Source organism: Aquarana catesbeiana, linkage group LG02 (assembly GCF_042186555.1).
Source record: "Aquarana catesbeiana isolate 2022-GZ linkage group LG02, ASM4218655v1, whole genome shotgun sequence".
NCBI classification, from domain to species: Eukaryota; Metazoa; Chordata; class Amphibia; order Anura; family Ranidae; genus Aquarana; species Aquarana catesbeiana.
In genome coordinates this window covers 239,574,170-239,594,090 of record NC_133325.1, presented here as the reverse complement: position 1 = coordinate 239,594,090, position 19,921 = coordinate 239,574,170, and the positions used below count along the sequence as shown (strand labels likewise).

Genomic DNA, 19,921 nt, shown 5'->3' with positions numbered 1-19,921 from the left:
AAAACCATCAATGAACCATCACTCACTTTCAAGGTCAAAAAGGTTTGGATACGGTAGTAAAAACTGTGTTGCAAACTATTTCCTTGCACTTGACATTCATAAGTCCATCTTGCAAGCATTTTACAATTCATATCTGCTTCTTTCCATTTCCTATTTGAGCAATGATGTCCTGTTGTGTACCTGTCAAGTACCTGGATTTGTTGATTGCCAGCCACAATTTGCTTTTGTAATTTGCTGTAGGCCGACCCCTCATTGCCTTCAATAGAGCAGTTACTTGGATCATTCAGTCCATAATTCCACCTGAATGGTATACCAACATATACATATACCCCCACACGATGGTTCAGATAGAATCAGCTTGACATCAGTGTTTATCAGATCTTCTATCCAGAAAAAGCAGCAGTGGAAATTCTTGCCAGTATCCTTACCATGAAAGGTAGAAAGGTCTTTTTAATCCATATAAGTCATAGCTTTTAGCATATTATAAAACAACTGATTCAACAAAGTTCAAATCATGACTAGAGTGATGAATTTCACTCACCCCTCTCATAAATTTAGGAAAACCACCCAACATACTATTCTACTCAGTCTAAGTATAAGACACCCAGTAATTTATGCTATGCCAAGCCATTGTGCAGCATCTCACCTTAAATGTCAAATATATTGATCAATACGTATTATGTAGTGATATGATGTATTTTATATATATGGTGTTATATGTAGGCATTTTAGGACAAGTCCATTCTAGGCAGTCCACATTGGTATCTGTTAAAATAGTTACACACATCAATGTGGCCTGCCTAGAATGAACTTAATGGACTAAAATGCCTACATATAACACAATATATATATATATATATATATATATATATATATATATATATATATATATATATATATATATATACACACACACACACACACACACACACACACACACATACACACACACATACAAAACACACTACACTATGTAGATAACCTGAGGGGCATGGTCAGATCAAGGGGCATGCCCTGGTGGGCTGCACCCCCACCCCCAGTTTTCTGTTGCGCTCCCCCTCCCCCCCCAAAAGCCCCTTGGCCACCCTCCCTACACCACGAACACTGTACCTGGCCGATGAACTCCTCCCATATTTGCACTGCACACAGCTTGAGTTCAAGCAGCAGAGATCGTCCTCCCTACACAGCATTCTCTTACACACAGCCTCAATCGCACATTGTGTAGCAGGCTACTGAAGCCACGCTGCCATTCCAAACAGGGAATTTCACAAGTCAGAACCGCAACACTGTGTAGCTGTGTGTAAGGGAATGCAATCTCAGCTATGTGCTGTGTAGGGAGGAGGACTGGCACACATCTGCCCAGCCCACAATGGTCCCTTGTCCCCTGCCCTACTGACTCCTACTCTACTAACCTCTGTACACTGCCCTGCTGACCATTGTTCTCTTCCCTACTGGCCCCTGTACACTGCCCTACAAGGTGCATGGTATACTTAAAAAAAAAAAAATACACAATTCAGAAATCAGGAAAAAAATAAAATAAAATGGCCAGGCCATTTTACAATAACTAAAAAATAAAGGAGTGTCAGGCAAGATATCAGGCTTAGATATTATTGTTCATTTATCTATAGTCATGTTTTTTGTATTGGTTAACTTTTCCACTTTCAAAGACAAATGGATGATCGAAGAACAAGTACGTCACAAAGTAAAAAAAAAGGAAAACAAACATTCTGCAATGTTAAATTGTCAAGTCTGGTCTATTTAAAAACATACAAAAGATGAATAGCAGTATGCAGGTTACTTATTCAAAAGAGGTGGACTGTATGCACAATAGGATATTAAGTAAAAGAGCACAGCCCTAAAAAAAAACAAAGGCCTGAATCGCTTCTTAAAATATCGCAATGAACCATGAAAACTGTACTGTGATACAGTCTCAAGTCAAGATTTCATTCCTTCCCTAACACACCAAAGGGTAAACATGCACATGCAAGGTGTGCAAATCAAGAACACTAAAACGCATAACAAAATGATGCTGGTAACAGACAATTTACTTGTTGATCTTTCTATAGTTAAGCATGGATATGAAATACCACCACACAAGATTTTGGGTTGAATCGTGGGTCTTTCCTTGCTGTCACAAATATATATTGTCAATGCCACCCCCCCTCCCCCCAAATCTAGGTTTAAGCATTCTTCAAAGAAGTCCCCAATATAATTTGAGATTATTATTATTAGCATTCCTTCTTATTTACAAACCATTCATTGATTTCTAGCTCAAGGATCCACTTACTAGAATCTACCTTGGTTCCCAATGCAAAAAACATGCTTTGATAATATAGGTGAAAAAGTATATATTTTTTTAACTTTCCAATTAATTGTCTTGTAGCTCTGTAGCATTGCTGCATCTACTTGTACTATATCTATGTGTGCCTTTTATATCTGCCAGGAATTCAGCTTTAACTTCCCATAAATTTCAATAGGTTCATATACCAGGACTGAAGTTTTTTGGTATACGGCCCTAATAAATCCATAGGGACAGAGTCAACCACTTAACTGCGCCATAGCCGAATGGTGTCTACAGTGCGGCTCGATAACTCTGGTTGGGCGTACATTGACGTCCTCTTAGAATCGGGCACGCACACAGGAGTATCTGTGACCGCCGGGTCCACGGATCAGGGAAAACGGTCACTGACAGCGGCTGTTTACCACGTGATCGTTCTGTCAAATGATGGAGCGATCACTTGTAAACAAACCGGTGTCATGTCTGGTTCCTCTCTCCCCTCTCTGTACCGAGGGGAGAGATTGGGTGCAGCAGCGATGTGGGCTGGATCTGTAGCGCCCACAGCGCTCATCTGTGCCCATTGCAGCCCCATCCAGCCAGCCATCCCTCTGTCATACTCATCCAACCATCCATCTATTCTCAGCAATCCCATCCATACACAGCGATCCACATTTATGGCTCAACCATGCTCAGCCATCCCAAACCACAGCTCATCCATGCCGCATCAGTTCTCATCCATACTACTACAGTGCCTCACAAAAGTGTAATAGGTAGTCAAATTAGATTTGAAATGTATGCCCCTATAACACCTCAAGGTGCTCCCTGCATGTTGGGCCTCTTTATGTGGCCTGGCTGTGGAAAAGTCTCCCACATGTGGTATCGCCGTACTCAGGAAGAGTAGGAGCATCTATTTTGGGGTGTCATTTTTGATATGTACATGCTATGCATTAGAAATATTGTATAAATGGACAACTTTGTGTAAAAAAAAAAAATAAAAAAGTAAAAAAAAAAACGCATTTTCATTTTCTTTCCACATTTTCCAAAAACTTGTAGAAAAAAATGATCATGTTCAAAAGATACATTATGCCTCATAGATTATACGTTGGGGTGTTTTCTTTCCAATGGGGTCATTTGTTGGGCGTTTCGATTGTCCTGGTGCTCTAGGGCCCTCAAAATTTTAAGAGGTAGTCAAGAAATTATGTAATTTATGCTCCTAAAACGCCTGAAGGTACTCCCTCAATGTTGGGCCTCTGTATGTAGCCACGCTGTGTAAAAGTTTCACATATGTGGGGTCTCAAGAAATGATAGGTCGTCATTATTCAGGTGTGGTCAATTTTCAGAGATTGGCACCATCTTGACCATATGACCACCATTGACTCTAACTTTCACAAAGACCAAATAATATACACCAATTTGGGTATTTTTACCAAAGACATGTAGCAGTATAACATATAATGATGCTTAAAGTGAAACAATAAAAGTGAAATATTCCTTTAAATTTCGTACCTGGGGGGGTGTCTATTAGGGCTGAAACAACTAATCGATTACTCGACAACTAATCGATTATGAAATTAATCGATTACTATTTTCATAATCGTTTAATTGGCCAGTAACATAATGTGGTTAAAAAAAAAAAACTAAAATGAGCCCTTTATAGTACAAAAAGAGCAAATAATCACTACTGTAACTATTTCTTCCACAGTTTTACAGTAAAAAAAATTAACCATTACAGTAGTAATTATTTGCTTTTTTTGTACTATAAAAAGGGCTAATATTCGTTTTTTAACCCCATTATGTTACTAAATGTCTTACACCTGGTTCACATCTATGTGTTTTTTGGTGCGGTTTGCAGAAACAGACTACAGTTCATTTACATGATTTCCTATGGGACACATTCACATCTATGCTTTTTCAGCCGCTGCGTATTTGGAAAGCGTCAGTGACTTTTTTTTAACGCAAAACAGTGCTTTTTTGGTTCAACGTACTTCAATGGAGAAGCTGCAGAAAAGCATGTAATGCGTTTTTGCAGCAATTTGCGTTTTTTAATGTGCCCAACAAACTGGCCAAAAAAAATGCAAAAACGCAAATCGCAGCAAAATCACGTGTGCAAAAATCAAAAACGCACAGCAAAGAGCACTGCAGAAACAGATAAAAAGCAAACTGCATAGGTGTGCACCGAGCCTTATACTGGCCACACCGATCAATTTTCAGATGAGAATATTCAGACGAAAAATCTTTGTACATTCGATGAACGAAAGAATGTTTGAAATTTTCACTTGTTTTTAACATTCTGTTTTTAAAATAATTGTAATTTCTGAACGAAAACCACATACACTGTCTGATAATTCCTTTCACCGAGAAGTTTTTTATTATTTCCAAATTTTCCCATTACGGTGGCTGAAAACGAACGCCGATTTGACCCCACTAACGATTAGAAAATCGAACGAATGTTCTTATCCCTCCTCTAATAGTATATGCAGTATATCTCCTCTTGTAGTATATACAGTATATCTCTTTTGTCTGTTATTCTCAGGGTGGATTAGATATTTTGCTCCCTAACATATAGTTGGCTATTTTTATTTACAACCGCATAGAGGTATTTAAAAATAAATTTCCTTTTTTTTAAACTTTACATAGTAACTAAATTATACACAACACTTTTTTTTTAAGGTTATTAACCGATTAATCGAAACGATAATCGGCCAACTAATCGATTATGAAAATAATCATTAGTTGCAGCCCTAGTGTCTATAGTATGCCTGTAAAGTGGCTCATGATTCCCGTGTTTACAACAGTCCCTGCACGAAATGACATTTCTAAAAAGGAAAAAAAGTCATTTAAAAGTACTCGCGGCTATAATGAATTGTCGGTCCCGGCAATGCACATAAAAGTCATTGAAAAAAGCGGCATGGGATTCCCCCACAGTCCATTACCAGGCCCTTTGGGTCTGGTATGAATATTAAGGGAAACCCGAACCAAAATTTTTAAAAATTGCGTAGGGGTACCCCCAAATTCCATACCAGGCCCTTCAGGTCTGGTATGGATATTAAGTGGAACCCCGCGCCAACATTTTTTTTTTTTTAACCATTGTGTGGTCCCCCTCATAATCCATACCAGACCCTTCAGGTCTGGAATGGATTTTAAGGGGAACCCCGCTCCAAAATAAAAAAAAAAATAGGCGTGGTGGTCCCTGAAAAATCCATACCAGACCCTTATCCGAGCATGTAACCAGGCTGAGAGAGTGCCCCCCCCCTCCTGAACCGTACCAGGCCATATGCCCTCAACATAGGGAGGGTGCTTTGGGGTAGCCCTCCAAAACACCTTGTCCCCATGTTTCTGGGGACAAGGGCCTCATCCCCACAACCCTTGCCCGGTGGTTGTGAGGGTCTGCAGGCGAGGGGCTTATCGGAATCTGGAAACCCTCCCACCCTATCCGGCGCTACGGGGAAGCCATAGGGATGTCCCTGTGCATCAGAGGGGGGCAGGACACCTGGGGACGTCACCGTGTGGCTCCACCCTCAGTTATAAAAGAACTGTCACCTGTGAGGAGACGTCATACGGCAGGTGCCTCCAATGGAGGCGAGACTATGCGGCTTTTTTTTTTTCGGTCCATCGGTGGAGCAAGAGAAGACGATGACTTAGTGGGACATTTTATTTTTTTTGTTTTTAATAAAGGACTTGTCCCAAGCCGTGTCTTGTCATTTTTATCATTTTGACACTTTTTTGTGAAATGGTAGGGGTACCTTTGTACCCCGTTAGCATTTCACACAGGGGGGAGGCCGGGATCTGGGGGTTTTCCCTTGTTAAAGGGAGCTTCCAGATTCCGATAAGACCCCACCTGCAGACCCCCACAACCACCGGGCAAGGGTTGTGGGGATGAGGCCCCTTGTCCCCATCAACATGGGGACAAGGTGCTTTTGGGGGGCTAACCCAAAGCACCCACCCTATGTTGAGGGCATGTGGCCTGGTACGGTTCAGGAGGGGGGCACTCTCTCATCTCCCCCTCTTTTCCTGAGGCCTGCCAGGTTGCATGTTCAGATAAGGGTCTGGTATGGATTTTTGGGGGGACCCCCACGCCATTTTTTTTTTATTTTGGCGTGGGGTTCCCCTAAAAATCCATACCAGACCTGAAGGGCCTGGTAACAGACTGTGGGGGAATCCCATTCCTTTTTTTTTCCAATGACTTTTGTGTATTGCTGGGACCGACAATTCATTATAGCCGCGAGTACTTTTAAATGACTTTTTTCCTTTAGAAATGTCATTTTGTGCAGGGACTGTTGTAAACACGGGAAACATGCGCCACTTTACAAACTATAGACACCCCCCAGGTACATAATTTAAAGGAATATTTCACTTTTATTGTTTCACTTTAAGCATGATTAAAATCACTGCTCCTGAAAAAAAACAGTAGTTTTAAAACTTTTTTTTGCATTGATTCATGTCCCCTGGGGCAGGACCCAGGTCCCTAAACACTTTTTATGACAATAACTTTATAAACCTTTAAAATTAGCACTTTTGATTATTCATGTTCGCGTCCCATAGACTTAGAACATAGACATAGAACGGTGTTCGCACAAATTTTTTGCCTGTTCGCAAGTTCTACTGCGAACAGAACCGGGGGGGGGGGGGGGGGTGTTCGGCTCATCCCTAACTTTCATAATGCTTTAAGGGTAAAAATTCAAGTCAGTTTCAAAAGACAACAGAAAAGTAAAAAGTGCAGGTATGAATATATGTTTACTGGCAAAATTTATGCATAGGAATGGAATTTTTTTTCCATGAAAAAAGTATTGAAAGTTAAAGTGACAAGCAGACATAGGAGTTTATTCTTAAGCGTACTATCATGTTGTGGTTTGCAGCTCATTGGACTGCCTATCCCCTATTTTATCAGCAATGGCAGTCTCTCTTTTTCTCATCAATATTAAAGTTTAGTAATATCAATGTAAAGTATCAGTATGTTACTTGTAAAAATAGGGACAGAATAAAGAAAATCTTTAAGATAATGGTTGACAAACATACCCTCACTGCTTCCTTTAAGGGTTGTATCTGAAGAAAAGCTAGTATAAGACCTGGAGCCAAAGGAGTCCAAGCTGTCCCAGGAGTCGTCCCTTTTATGAGAAGAATCAAGATTTTCCCCTTTTTCGCTGTACCACAAATCACCACAGCCACTGTCTCTACCGCTTCTCTTCAAACTGCTGGATTCTTCTAGAGCCTGCAAATGATAGCACAGTTATTATTGATACTCAGCAAGAATGTCCTACATTGATCACTACCAGCATGGTTTTTGTTACAGCTTGACAGAAAGGGTCTTTTAGGGCTCGCTCGAAATTGTGGTTTTGGTTGGGGAAGGGGGTGGCAAAATCAAGCAGTTGAGACAAATTTTACTGCACCCCCTTAAGCTGAATGTAATCATGTCAAAAATGATAACCCCTTGTCACATTCAACAGGAAGTACCACCATCAAACATGACCCATTCAAGTGATGCTATGCGGTGGTGCAGCATATAAAGAGTTAAAACAGGCAGTGAGGAGGCAACATATGACCTCCTAACACCTTCGAAATGCAATCCTGCTTTTCAGAGGGACAGCAAGCACTACGATATGCGTAAACTTTTCTCAAACATTACAAGGTCCGATTAGCTCTTTTTGCATTTATACATCATGCTATATCCTTTTGCTATAGTTTCTCTCAGCAAACGACTTTACATTTAAAGCAAAACTATAGTCAAAGTGGCTTTTGTTTAATGCGAGTAAGGGTTTGTATTTACAAAGAACCCTACAGGAATTACATCAGAAAAAAAAAAAAAAAAAGAAATTATATATATATACATATATATATATATACATATATATATATATATATATATATATATATATATACACACATACATATATATATATATATATATATATATATATATATATATATATATATATATATATATATATATATACACACACACACACACACACATAAAAACAAAAAAAAACGAACATGGGGCCTATTGAGTCTGCCCCATTTTTTTTTTGTCTGAATATAGATGGTTTGTCCCAAGCATGTTTGAATCCACAACTTTTGACTGACTGGTTTATTCAAAAGCATCAACCACTCTCTCAGGAAAATACTTTAGGATTAGTTTTGAACTTTCCTCCTGCTAATTTGGGGTTATAATGTGTTCTTGATCTTCACTGAACATGTAAAATACTGCCATCCTGAACCTTACCAACTCCATTTAATGTACATACAAATCTTCAATTAAATCTCCCCTTTCAAACAAATTTCCCCTTTCTGTATATAAGTTCATGAAGTCTCTACTGATGTATTTTATCCCCCAGACCATTTTTGTTGCCTGTCTGTGGACTCTATCCAATTATTATATTTTTGTAAGTGAGGTTTCAAGAACTGAACACAGTATTCCAAGTAAAGTCTAATATATAGAGAAATCAGGACTTACTCCTGCAGGTAATCCGTCTAGTAATACTCCCAAGAAATCCATTCAATTGTCCCACTTCCTTTCCACACCGTTTGCTCTTTTTGCAACCATCTGAAATGAGTACCCCCAAAATCTGTTTCCTCTGTAGTGCTGGCCAACACTTTACCCCCAATATTGTGCTCTATCAAATAATTAATTTTCCCCAGGTGAAATTTTTTTTACAATTTTAACTAATCTTGCCTTACATCCTGGCAGCTAGAGGAATGAAAATTCTACTTCTTCTAAGAGGTTTATGATGCAGCTCCCACTCTATACAAGTGGTCACGCTATGACCTTTTATTTTGTGCTATTCCAGGACTACAGCAAAGAATATTAACATCATGGGGATGATAGTGTGCCCTAAGCTTGTCAATCAATTGATCCCCCACACCTATGACCCGACAAAGTTTGCTGCAGAGATCAGCTTGACTAAGAAGGCTTGTCCACAAACATGCCAGTCGAGCAGCCGTAAAGAAAGCTTTCAGTGGAAATGTAGTTTGCTTCTTGGGATCCAGCTAGCAAAGCAGAAATCACACGCTAGCTCTGCATAACTCCTCATGATCACTGTTACAAGTCAGTAGGCATGGGAAAATTATTTGGTAGGACATTTATTTACAGAATAAGCAATTTTTTGAAGAAAAGTATTAATCAAAGCTGCACTTTAAAAATGAAAAAGTCCTACCGATAACAGCAACCAAATCAACTTAAAAAGGTATGAATTTATGGTTATGCGGGTTTAATATTCATAAACTAATATAATACATATGAGATTGAAGTTATAACTATGCCATCGTTAAAACCATATCAGAAATAACAACCAGGCACAGTATTCCCATTTCAGACAGCCATTTCTTATTAGAGTTGGCACAGATTTGAAGAAAAAAAAAAAAAAAAAAAAATTATAAATATTATATATACACACATATATATATATATATATTACATACATACACACACACACTTTAATACCTTGCTGCTCAGCCCTCTCCCAAAAACAAAAAAGAGAAGCTTTTGCCAAATAACCTCAAACAACTGCAGTAGAAAGCCTGTTAAGACCTAAACAGGGTATACACACTAAAGCAAAAAACACTTCACAGATCCCTGCATCACACAAGTGATGTTACTCCTTGCCCCATCAGAATACACAGCCACTAGCCGCAAATGCTGGTCTTCCAGAACGACTGTTCAACAGAAGCCGGTCATTAGACTGGCTTCTATTGAACAGACAGCAGTACACATGGACCAACATTGGTCCACTTCCTGCTGAACCAGCCAATTTTTAGTATGGGTATACCCTACTTTAGTCTGGGTTGTAGTCACATATGACAGTCCTGTGTGATGTAGGTGAAAGCTTATTATTTGACTATTAGCTGTATAGTCTACAGCCCCGGTGCTTGAACCTGGGGCCTTTGGTACTTGATATGCAACCCTCGGATCTCAGCAGTAAGTAGCAGGATCACTAGACTGTAAATCGCCTTGTAAATGGGAGTGATCTCAAACCGACTCCAACTTTATGTCACCTATAGAACATCTACATTTTCTGACCATCTCCTGAAGGAAGACAATGCCAGTTTTCTGCAACACTACATGTGCTGATTATGTGCTCCCTCTTGGTAATGTTAGGTGCCTCTACACTGTTGAAATTATTTGATGGCTACTTCTTTCTGCCATAGAGTAAAAACTACTATAATCGTTTTTTCTCTAAGGAGAGTGAACTTGCCAATTTAAGAAACGGGTTTGTATTTAGTTGGGGGTTTGTCTTCTCCACCCCATTACAATCTTGACACTTTTCAGTTTTAGAAAGTACATAAAATCATTTAATTTGGCCCAATCGCTAAAGATCTTACAGCTAGATGACACTACCAGAATTAAACACACACCCTCCAATAAAAAAAAAAAAAGACTGTGGGAGGAAATCATTACAAAAAGGGGAGATTATTCAAACACCATCCTGGTTGTTTCCTAGCCACTATTTGAAACATGGACTATTATTTCAGATTCTTGTGCAATATACATTTTTTTGCTCTGAACACAACTGTAGTGAAGTAGGTTTCTCTTCCCTTTCTAATCACAATACTTAATCATATAAATATGAAGCAAATAAATGTGTAACTGATTAGGAATGTGTAATGTAGTCATCATCAACAAGAAAATTACTCAACCTTTAGCCTTTTCAGGTGGTTTCAAAAGACACCTGAAAGTTTCGCAAACGGCCTGCCACACCTGCTGCAAACTTGGTCGGTTTTAATTGCCATTTCATTATTTTGGATACAACATAAAAGAGGTAAGCACTGCACGTTTCTGACAAATGACTCTCTGGTGAAAACTATTTCCTGAGCCCAATTCACTTATAGGATGCAAATCTATAATGAAACTGTGATTAGATACGTATAAACTATGTTTTAGCTCAGTATTCAGTATTCTAGTAGGCACCTAATTTTTATAAAAAATAAGGGTTTGTTTTAATCAGACTACCAAATCTCTGAAATGCACTCAATGTCAGTGTGTCAAAAAAAAAAAAAGGTAGCTAGCAGGTATAAATGGTGCAAGTACAGTAGGTGACCGCGATATTGTGTCAATCTCGCCGCTGTTCTCAGCAAGATTTGACACCTGCGAGCCCCGTCGCAGGAGCCAGCGCCGAGCTGGCTCGCTCATCGGGAAAGGAAAAACGTGTTTTTTCCTTTCCCGATGAGCGACAAGCATTGCTGACAGGTGTTTGGTATGAATCATGAGGGGGAAACTCCACGCCACATTTTTAAATAAAAAAATAGCATGGGTTCCCCTCCAAGAGCATACCAGGCCCTTAGGTCTGGTATGGGTTCTAAGGGGAACCCCTACGCCAAAAAAAATGGTGTGGGGGGTCCCCCCCAAAATCCATACCAGACCCTTATCCGAGCACGCAGCCCGGCCGGTCAGGAAGGGGAGTGGGGACGAGCGAGCGCCCCCCCCCACTCCTGAACTGTACCAGGCCACATGCCCTCAACATGGGGGGTGGGTACCCTGTGGCCCCCCCCCCACCCCAGAGCACCTTGTCCCCACGTTGATGAGGACAAAGGCCTCTTCCCAACAACCCTGGCCTTGGTTGTCGGGATCTGTGGGCGGAGGGCTTATCGGAATCTGGGAGCGGCCCCCAGATCCCGGCCTCTCACCCTACGTGAATGAGTATGGGGTACATCGTACCCCTACCCATTCACCTGTGGGGGAAAAAAACTGTAAAAAAAAACAACACACTAGACAGGATTTTAAATCAATTAGGCAGCTCCGGGGGTCTTTTCCAGTGTCCGATTCTTCTCCTGGGCTCCTCCTCTATCTTCTGCTCTTTTTCCACACTTTTGCTAGCGATGGCCCGGTCTTTTCCGTTGTCTTCTTCCAATGTTGACACGATGCTCTCTCCCGCTGTAATGCCGCGTGCGAGGTGCGCAACGTCTTATATAGGCATGGGGCGTGGTCACCGGGTGATGTCACCTGGTGACCCCGCCCCTTATGACGTCACAGTCCTATCATGCCCAGGGACTGTGAAGTCATAAGGGGTTGGCTCACTGGGTGACATCACCCGGTGACCACGCCCCATGCCTATATAAGACGTTGCACACAACGCAAGCGGCATTACAGCAGGAGAGAGCGTCATGTCAACATTGCAAGAAGAGAAGAGGGAATAAGACGACGTAGAAGACCAGGCCACCACTAGCAAAAGAGCGGCAAAAGTACAGGTACTTTAAAACAGGTACTTTAAAAACCTGTCTAGTGTGTTTATCGACACTTTTTTCCCCCCAAGTGAATGGGTAGGGGTAGGATGTACTCCATACTCATTCACATAGGGCGAGAGGCCGGGATCTGGGGGCCCCCTTATTAAAGGGGGCTCCTGGATTCAGATAAGCCCTCCGCCCGCAGACCCCAAACAACCAACGGCCAGGGTTGTCTGTAAGAGGCCCTTGTCCTCATCAACATGGGTGGGGGGGCGCGGCCTGGGACGGTTCGGGGGGGGGGGCACTCGCTCGTCCCCACCCCCCTTCCTGACCGGCCAGGCTGCATGCTCGGATAAGGGTCTGGTATTGATTTTCCGTTTTTTCGGCATAGGGGGTTCCCCTTAAAATCCATATTAGACCTAAGGGCCTGGTGTGCTCTTGAAGGGGAATTCCTTCTCTCGCTGGCTGCAATAGGAAAATGTGTTTTTCCTATTGCAGCCAGCGCGAGATGTACAATACCCTGTCGCTGAGAACCAGCGCGTTGGGGTCGCGCTGGAAACACATTCTCGCGGGTAGGTACTGTACCTAGGTGTCTGGAAATACCTGCAGCAGCTTTCACTCCCCACTCTATACCTGAATGTCAGGTCATTCTGATCAGGCAAAACTCAGTTTTGGGTATCGCTGAAGCAAGCCTACACCATTCCAACCCCCACACATTCCTATTGGCCCCATCACTTAACAGGAAATGTGTGGGAGGTTGGATGGGACAAGCAAGCTCTCATATAACAAGTGTTGATGTTTGCCTGATCAGAACTACCTGGTATTCTAGAGCAAATGAGACAATAAAAGCTGCTGCTACCTACAAACTGATTTTATTTTTTTTTACGTTTTTAAGTGAGTCACTTAACTGTGCACTTCCCAGAACTGTCAAACCTATTCTTTTTAAGGGCTCATACATAATAGGGTTTTCACTTGTTTTCCAATGCTTTCCCTCATTATTCAAAGGGTTCTCTCTGAAGAGTTATCTGCTTTTCATTTGAACAGTTCACATTTGGTGCTTGTAAGCAACAAGGGGTACAATACCTGCCATGGCCGTAGTTGGAAGGCAGTAAACAAGCATGGCTCAATTGTGGAGTTTCATTTATATAAAAAGCAAGAAGTTGCGCTAATCAGTGAATAATATAAATTGATGGATATATGCTGAGATATTGAGTGACAAAAAACACCACGACACAAATTCATAACAGAAACAAATGACCAAAAATTGAACTTAGGTGCATCTACCAGCACGTATCTAAAGTTGTGCATCAAATGTGCGGATGCAAATGATGAATATAAAAGAAAATGTGACAAAAAAGTCCAAATAACAAACGTCCATTGGTAAAATGTAGAGAACGAGAATCAATGAGTGAAAAAATTAAATCCATATTGTAAAAAGTAAACCATAAAAAAAAATAAATAAAAAAAAAAATAATCCAATAATAAATGCAAATCCAGAGTGATATATAGTGAGGTTCCACACTGAAGTTATAGGTGCAATAGATATATCCTCCATCACTGAGAAATACTGCCGCTTACCAGAAATCGGTGGTCCCTTATTACAGGGGACCACACTGGGCGAATGGCTGTAACCCCAGCCAGGGATCTCACTGGCAAGCACTGGACTCCAAAGCGTCAGCAGGGGTAATCAGCAGAAGAGTCGATAATGGGGCAGTATTTACACCAAGAAAACAGAAAAACTCCACATAAAATAAATGTATAAGGATTTACGCTAAGTAAAAAAGACAAGTGGTAACTTACAAAGCAATAGATGTAAATGCGCAAAGGTATAAAAAAAGTGAGCCAGCCGGCTTCCACAAAGCCCGTAGCTTCCGGGACTGCAGCGGTGACGTCAGAACGTAGCTCCTCGGCTACGTTCTGACGTGAATTTTTTCACTCATGGATTGATTCTAGTTCTCTACATTTTACCTATGGACGTTTGTTATTTGGACTTTGTCACATTTTCTTTTATATTCAGCATTTGCATCCGCACATTTGATGCACATATTTAGATACGTGCTGGTAGATGCACCCAAGTTCAATTTTTGGTCATTTGTTTCTGTTATCAATTTGTGTCATGTGTTTTTTGTCACTCAATATCTCAGCATATATCCATCAATTTATATTATTCACTGATTAGCGCAACTTCTTTTTATATATCTGTTTGGTGTAGTATAACACTTTTTAGCTGCAGCTCCTTTTGTTTTTCTATTTATAGCGCAGTATCCATATATTTGTGAAGTTTCATTGCCTCCCAATTGCCAGTGTGACTGAGCCCTGATATATGAAAACAAATAAAGAAAAAAAGAAAAGCCTGAGTGCAAAAAAATGAATTCAAGGAAACGTACAGTACGTCAAGAACTGTACTTTGACACTGGAAGGTATGGCCGCTCCCTTTTCACCTTGCACCTCATGACAGCTTGTAAAAACATATTTTATGTTCTAACTCCTTCAAACACATAAGCTTACTGTATAACTTGAGGCATGGCCTGGGATTTAAAGGGAAATTAACAGTTTCCTAATGATTCAATTAGCATGCATCATAGAAAGGCTTTCTGTATATTTGCCATTTAAAAATAAATAAAAAACACAAACACACACGTCATGCTTACCACCTCTGCGGTTGGTTTTGCAGAGTGGCCCCGATCCTCTCTTCTGGGGTCCCTCAGTGGCGCTCCCAGTTCCTCCTCTTCTCAAGTGTCCCATCGGAGAGCCGCTCCACTCCTGTGACACAGACAGCAGGACTCAGCCCTGCCCCCGCGTCATTGGAATCGACAGCAGAGGGAGCCAATGGCTGCACTGCTATCAATCTATCCAATCAGGACCCAAGACTGGTGTGCTCATCCCCGTTGCTGGAAAGACCCGTTTCAGATAAGTAAAAGGGGGCTGCTGCATCACAGGTGGTTTTTCACCTTAATGCATAGAATGCATTAAGGTGTAAAATCTCAAGTGTTTACAACCCCTTTAAGCTAAAGGTATTTAGAAAGCTCTGAAAACCTATTGCTATACTTTTTGCAAAAGGTATTCTGCCATGTATAAGAAATGGCAAACCCACTTCAACCTGCCTTAACTCCCTCCCAACTGCAGATACTGTGATCTACAGTGCATACACTGTAGTTTTAAAAAGGGTATTTGGAAAAAGGATAAAGAAAAGGAGAGGCTGCTAAACCACTCCATAGTTGTTCATGGAATGTAAAACTTATTTTTAGGTGTTTCACAGACTTTACAGCCCTTTATAGATGTATTATAACTTCCCAAACACCAAAAGGCAGAAAATAAAATGCCTTTAGAGTAGTGGACAGCTAGAACCATTGCAGATTGTAATTTCTGTGTTTCTATTGCAGATCTACCCTCCATGAGCACATGAAGCCATACATAAGTTCTAAAAGATACTGTTCTGTCCACCAGATGTCTTGCTGATGTTTTATACTGGTTATTTGTATCGGTGTTAAATTTACATGCAAATGTGTAATTTACTTAAGACAATCATATATGGTGTGCAGGCTCCATCTAGTGTTCCTTTTTGGTATTGCTGCAGTTCTGTTAATTGTTGTATGTGTAAATAGGAAGTTGTCAGCAAGCAGGGAATTCTGGGTAGACAGGAAGTCAACCATCCACCATTCTTTTCAACACATTGCAAGAAGCAAGTCATGTATTTCTCTATCTATCGCCATCACCCCTTAGAGAACTTAAAAAGTAAGTTTTCATTATCTCATCTTGTACTGTATATCGTTGTTTATGCAATGTATGCTGTATTGTATGCAATATTGTACTTATTGAAGTCTATTTCTGTTATTTTGTAGTTTCACCTGGCTTGTTCCAATAAAACTGAGATCAAAGAAATATGGTATCTACAGTTATTGGGATAAGAAGGTTTAGCTATCTGCTCCTTGAGGCAGAACAGATACAACCCCAATTCCAAAAAAGTTGGGACACCGTGTGAAATCTACATAAAAAGTAGAATGCATGGATCTGCAAATCTCAAACCCATATTTTATTCACAATAGAATATTGAAAACATATCATATGTTTAAGATGAGAAAAATATAAGGTAATATTGAAATTGTCTCAAAAAAGTTGGCAGGGAAACAGAAATCTGGCAAAGTAAGTGGTACCAACAAGGAAAAGCTGGAAGAACATTTTGCAACTAATTAGGTTAATTGGCAACAGGTCAGTAACATGATTGGTATATAAAGAGCGTCATATGGAGTCAGAGTGTCTTAGAAATAAAGATGGGCAGAGGTTCATCAATCGTGAAAAGCTGCATATAAAAATTGTTGAACAATGTTCCACAATGCAAAATAGCAAAGACTTAAATATTTACAGCACATACTACCAAAAGATTCTGAGAAGCTGGAGAAATGTATGTGCACAAGGCAGAAATACAATATCGGATGGCGGTAATCTTCAAGCCCTAAGGCAGCACTGTATTATAAACAGGCGCAATTCTGTCATGGACAAAGGTTCAGGAATACTTCCAATAAAATCACCGTCTGAGCACAATTCAACATGCCATCCAAAAATGCAAGCTAAAAACTATCATACAATGAAGAAGCCATATTTGAACATGATCCAGAAACGCCACCATCTTGTCTGGGCCGCTTTAACGCCACCGTACATATACAGTGGGTAAAATAATTATTGATCATGTCACTATTTTTCCAGGTAAATATATTTCTAAAGGTGCTATTAACAAACATGTTAGTAACAACCCTTGAATTCCATACAAAGAAACCAAAACAAATAAGTTCAGAAATTAAGTTATGTGTAATAAAACGGAATGACAGAGGGCAAAGGTATTGAACACATGAAGAAAGGGAGGTGCAAAGAGACATGGAAAACCAAGACACCAGCTGAAATCAGTAATTAGAAAGTAATCCTGCCCCTTGTCAGTGCAAATTAATATCAGCTCTCAACTGGTGACATATAAAAAGGTCTCAAGGTGTCACACACAAAAAAACAAAAAAAAAAACAAACATCTCATGATGGGTAAAAGCAAACAGCTCTCTCAAGACCTTCACAACCTTATTGTTACAAAACATACTGAAGGCATTGGTTACAAAAGGATTTCCTCATAAACCAGCCATGACCAGGTGATCCTCGCAATATTTCTGACAGAGGAGTGAAAAAAATTACCAGAAGAGTTGCCCAAGAGCCAAGGACCACTTGTGGAGAGCTTCAGAAAGACCTGGAATTAGCAGGTACAATTGTTTCAAAGAAAACAATGTGTAATGCACTCAATGCCATGGCCTGTATGCATGCTCACCATGCAAGACTCCATTGCAGAAGAAAAAGCATGTTATAGCTCATTTTAAGTTTGATGCACAACATTGAGGCTGCATTCACACCTATGCGTTTCAAAGTCACGCGTTTTTGTTCAGGTCACCAATGTAAAAGGCAGAAAAAACTCCTGTAATCTTCCCCAAAGAAGCTCATGTTTTTTTGAGCTCAGGGCGTTTTTCAGGCGTTTTGCTTCAGGTGACAAAACGCTCAGAAGCGAACAAGTGCCATTGAAATGAATGGGATTTGCTTGTTGGGCATTTATCAGGCATTTTTTTCTGGCATTTTATGAAAGTTTTATGAGCTGAAAATGCTCAGGTGTAAATGCAGCCTTAGACAAGCCTGTGAAATACTGGGAGAATATAGTCTGGTCAGATGAGACCAAAATTTTACTCTTTGGATGCCATAATAAACACCATATTTGGAGGTCAAATGGCACTGCACATCCCCCCAAAAACACCATACCAACAGTGAAGTTTGGAGGTGGGAACATCGTGGCGTAGGACTGTTTCAGGAAATGGTACTGGTTGACTTCAGATCACTGAAGGAAGGATGAATGGAAAAATGTAGCAAGACATTCTTGATAAAAATCTGCTGTCATCTACCAGGATGATGTCGATTAAACGAGGATGGACATTTCAGCAAGACAATGATCCCAAACACAAAGCCAAGGAAATGGCTAGAATGGCCCAGCCAATCACCTGACTTGAATCCAATAGAAAATCTTTGGAAAGAACTAGAGATCAGAGTTCATAGAAGAGTGTGTGTGTGTGTGTGTGTGTGTGTGTGTGTGTGTGTGTAAGAATGGTCCAAAATCACACCTGAGCAATGTATGCGACTAGTTTCTCCATACAGGAGGCGTCTTGAAGCTGTCATTACCAACAAAGGAATTTGTACGAAGTATTAAATAATTTTCAGTTAGCGTGTTCAATACTTTTTCCCCTGTGTCATTCCATTTTATTACTCAACTTAATTTTGTTAAACTTTTTTTTTTTTTTTGTATGTATGGATTACAGGGGTTGTTACCGGCATGTGGTGAAAATTTAATGTCAATAGCGCCTTTAGAAATATACTTAACTAGAAAAATGGTGACGTGTTCAATACTTATTTTACAAGCTGTTTATATTTGGCCTGGTATTGAATAGTTTATACCAGGATCATGGTTGAGGCTACAACTGTGATCCCAGTATCATTTTTTTCAAGCTATGCAGCCACTGGTTTACTTTTACAGGTGGCGGAAGAGGGTAGCTACATTTACCGGGCTCTCCCGTCTGATCAGGGAACCCGGCAAGGATGTGACTGGAAGCATCAGCTCCCCCGGACACAGTGAAACAAACTGATGTTGTTCCTCCCATTGTGTGATGTCAGAAACCTGAAGCAACCAGGATTTAGTCATTTCCGCTTTCGGGTTTTTTGTTTACAGTTACCAGATTCAGAAACAGATCAAACTGATCCTGGTTTGATCTGCTGCTTTGAAGGCCAAAGGATAGAACTGGTCTCTAATAGACCCCAGATCTCGCCATAAAGACGACCTGTCACAGCCTATGCTATCACAAGGGATGAGGTGCATCCCTTGTGATAGCAAAAAAAGTTAAAAAAAAAAAGAGGGAAAAAAAAAAAATGCACCACACATGTGGGGCATCACTGTTAAAATCAGAGCGAACGCAATAATTCTAGGGCCAGACCTCCTGTGCAACTCTAAGAGCCCTTGCACACTGGGGCGGTTTGCAGGCGCTATTGCGCTAATAATAGCGCCTGCAAACTGACCTGAAAGTGCCGCTGCTGTGTATCCAGTGTGAAAGCCCCGAGGGCTTTCACACTGGAGCGGTGCGCTGGCAGGACGGTAAAAAAAACTGCCAGCAGCATCTTCGGAGCGGTGAAGGAGCAGAGTGTATACCGCTTCTTTACTGCTCCTGCCCATTGAAATCAATGGGACGGCGCGGCTATATCGCCGGCAAAGCGCCTCTGCAGAGGCGCTTTGCGGTGGTATTTAACCCTTTCACGGCCGCTAGTGGGGGGGGGGTAAAACCGCCCCGCTAGCGGCCGAATACCGACGGTAAAACGCCGCTAATAATAGCGGCGTTTTACCGCCGTCCCCGCCCCAGTGTGCAAGGGCTCTAAACGAGTAAACTGTAAAGACTTTTAAAGTGGCACCTGTGAATAATTTAA

At 40.8% G+C, this 19,921-nt stretch overlaps 1 protein-coding gene across 4 annotated transcripts in view; it reads right to left on the bottom strand.

Annotated features, from left to right (window-relative positions):
- The window catches only part of LMO7 (LIM domain 7), a 281,768-nt gene that overhangs the window by 78,456 nt on the left and 183,391 nt on the right, over window positions 1-19,921 (bottom strand). For all 4 annotated transcript variants that reach the window (XM_073614268.1, XM_073614266.1, XM_073614269.1 and 1 more), the window contains exon 8: window positions 7,295-7,487. In XM_073614268.1, coding sequence (XP_073470369.1) covers window positions 7,295-7,487 — 193 coding nt within the window. The remainder of the gene's footprint in view (window positions 1-7,294; window positions 7,488-19,921) is intronic.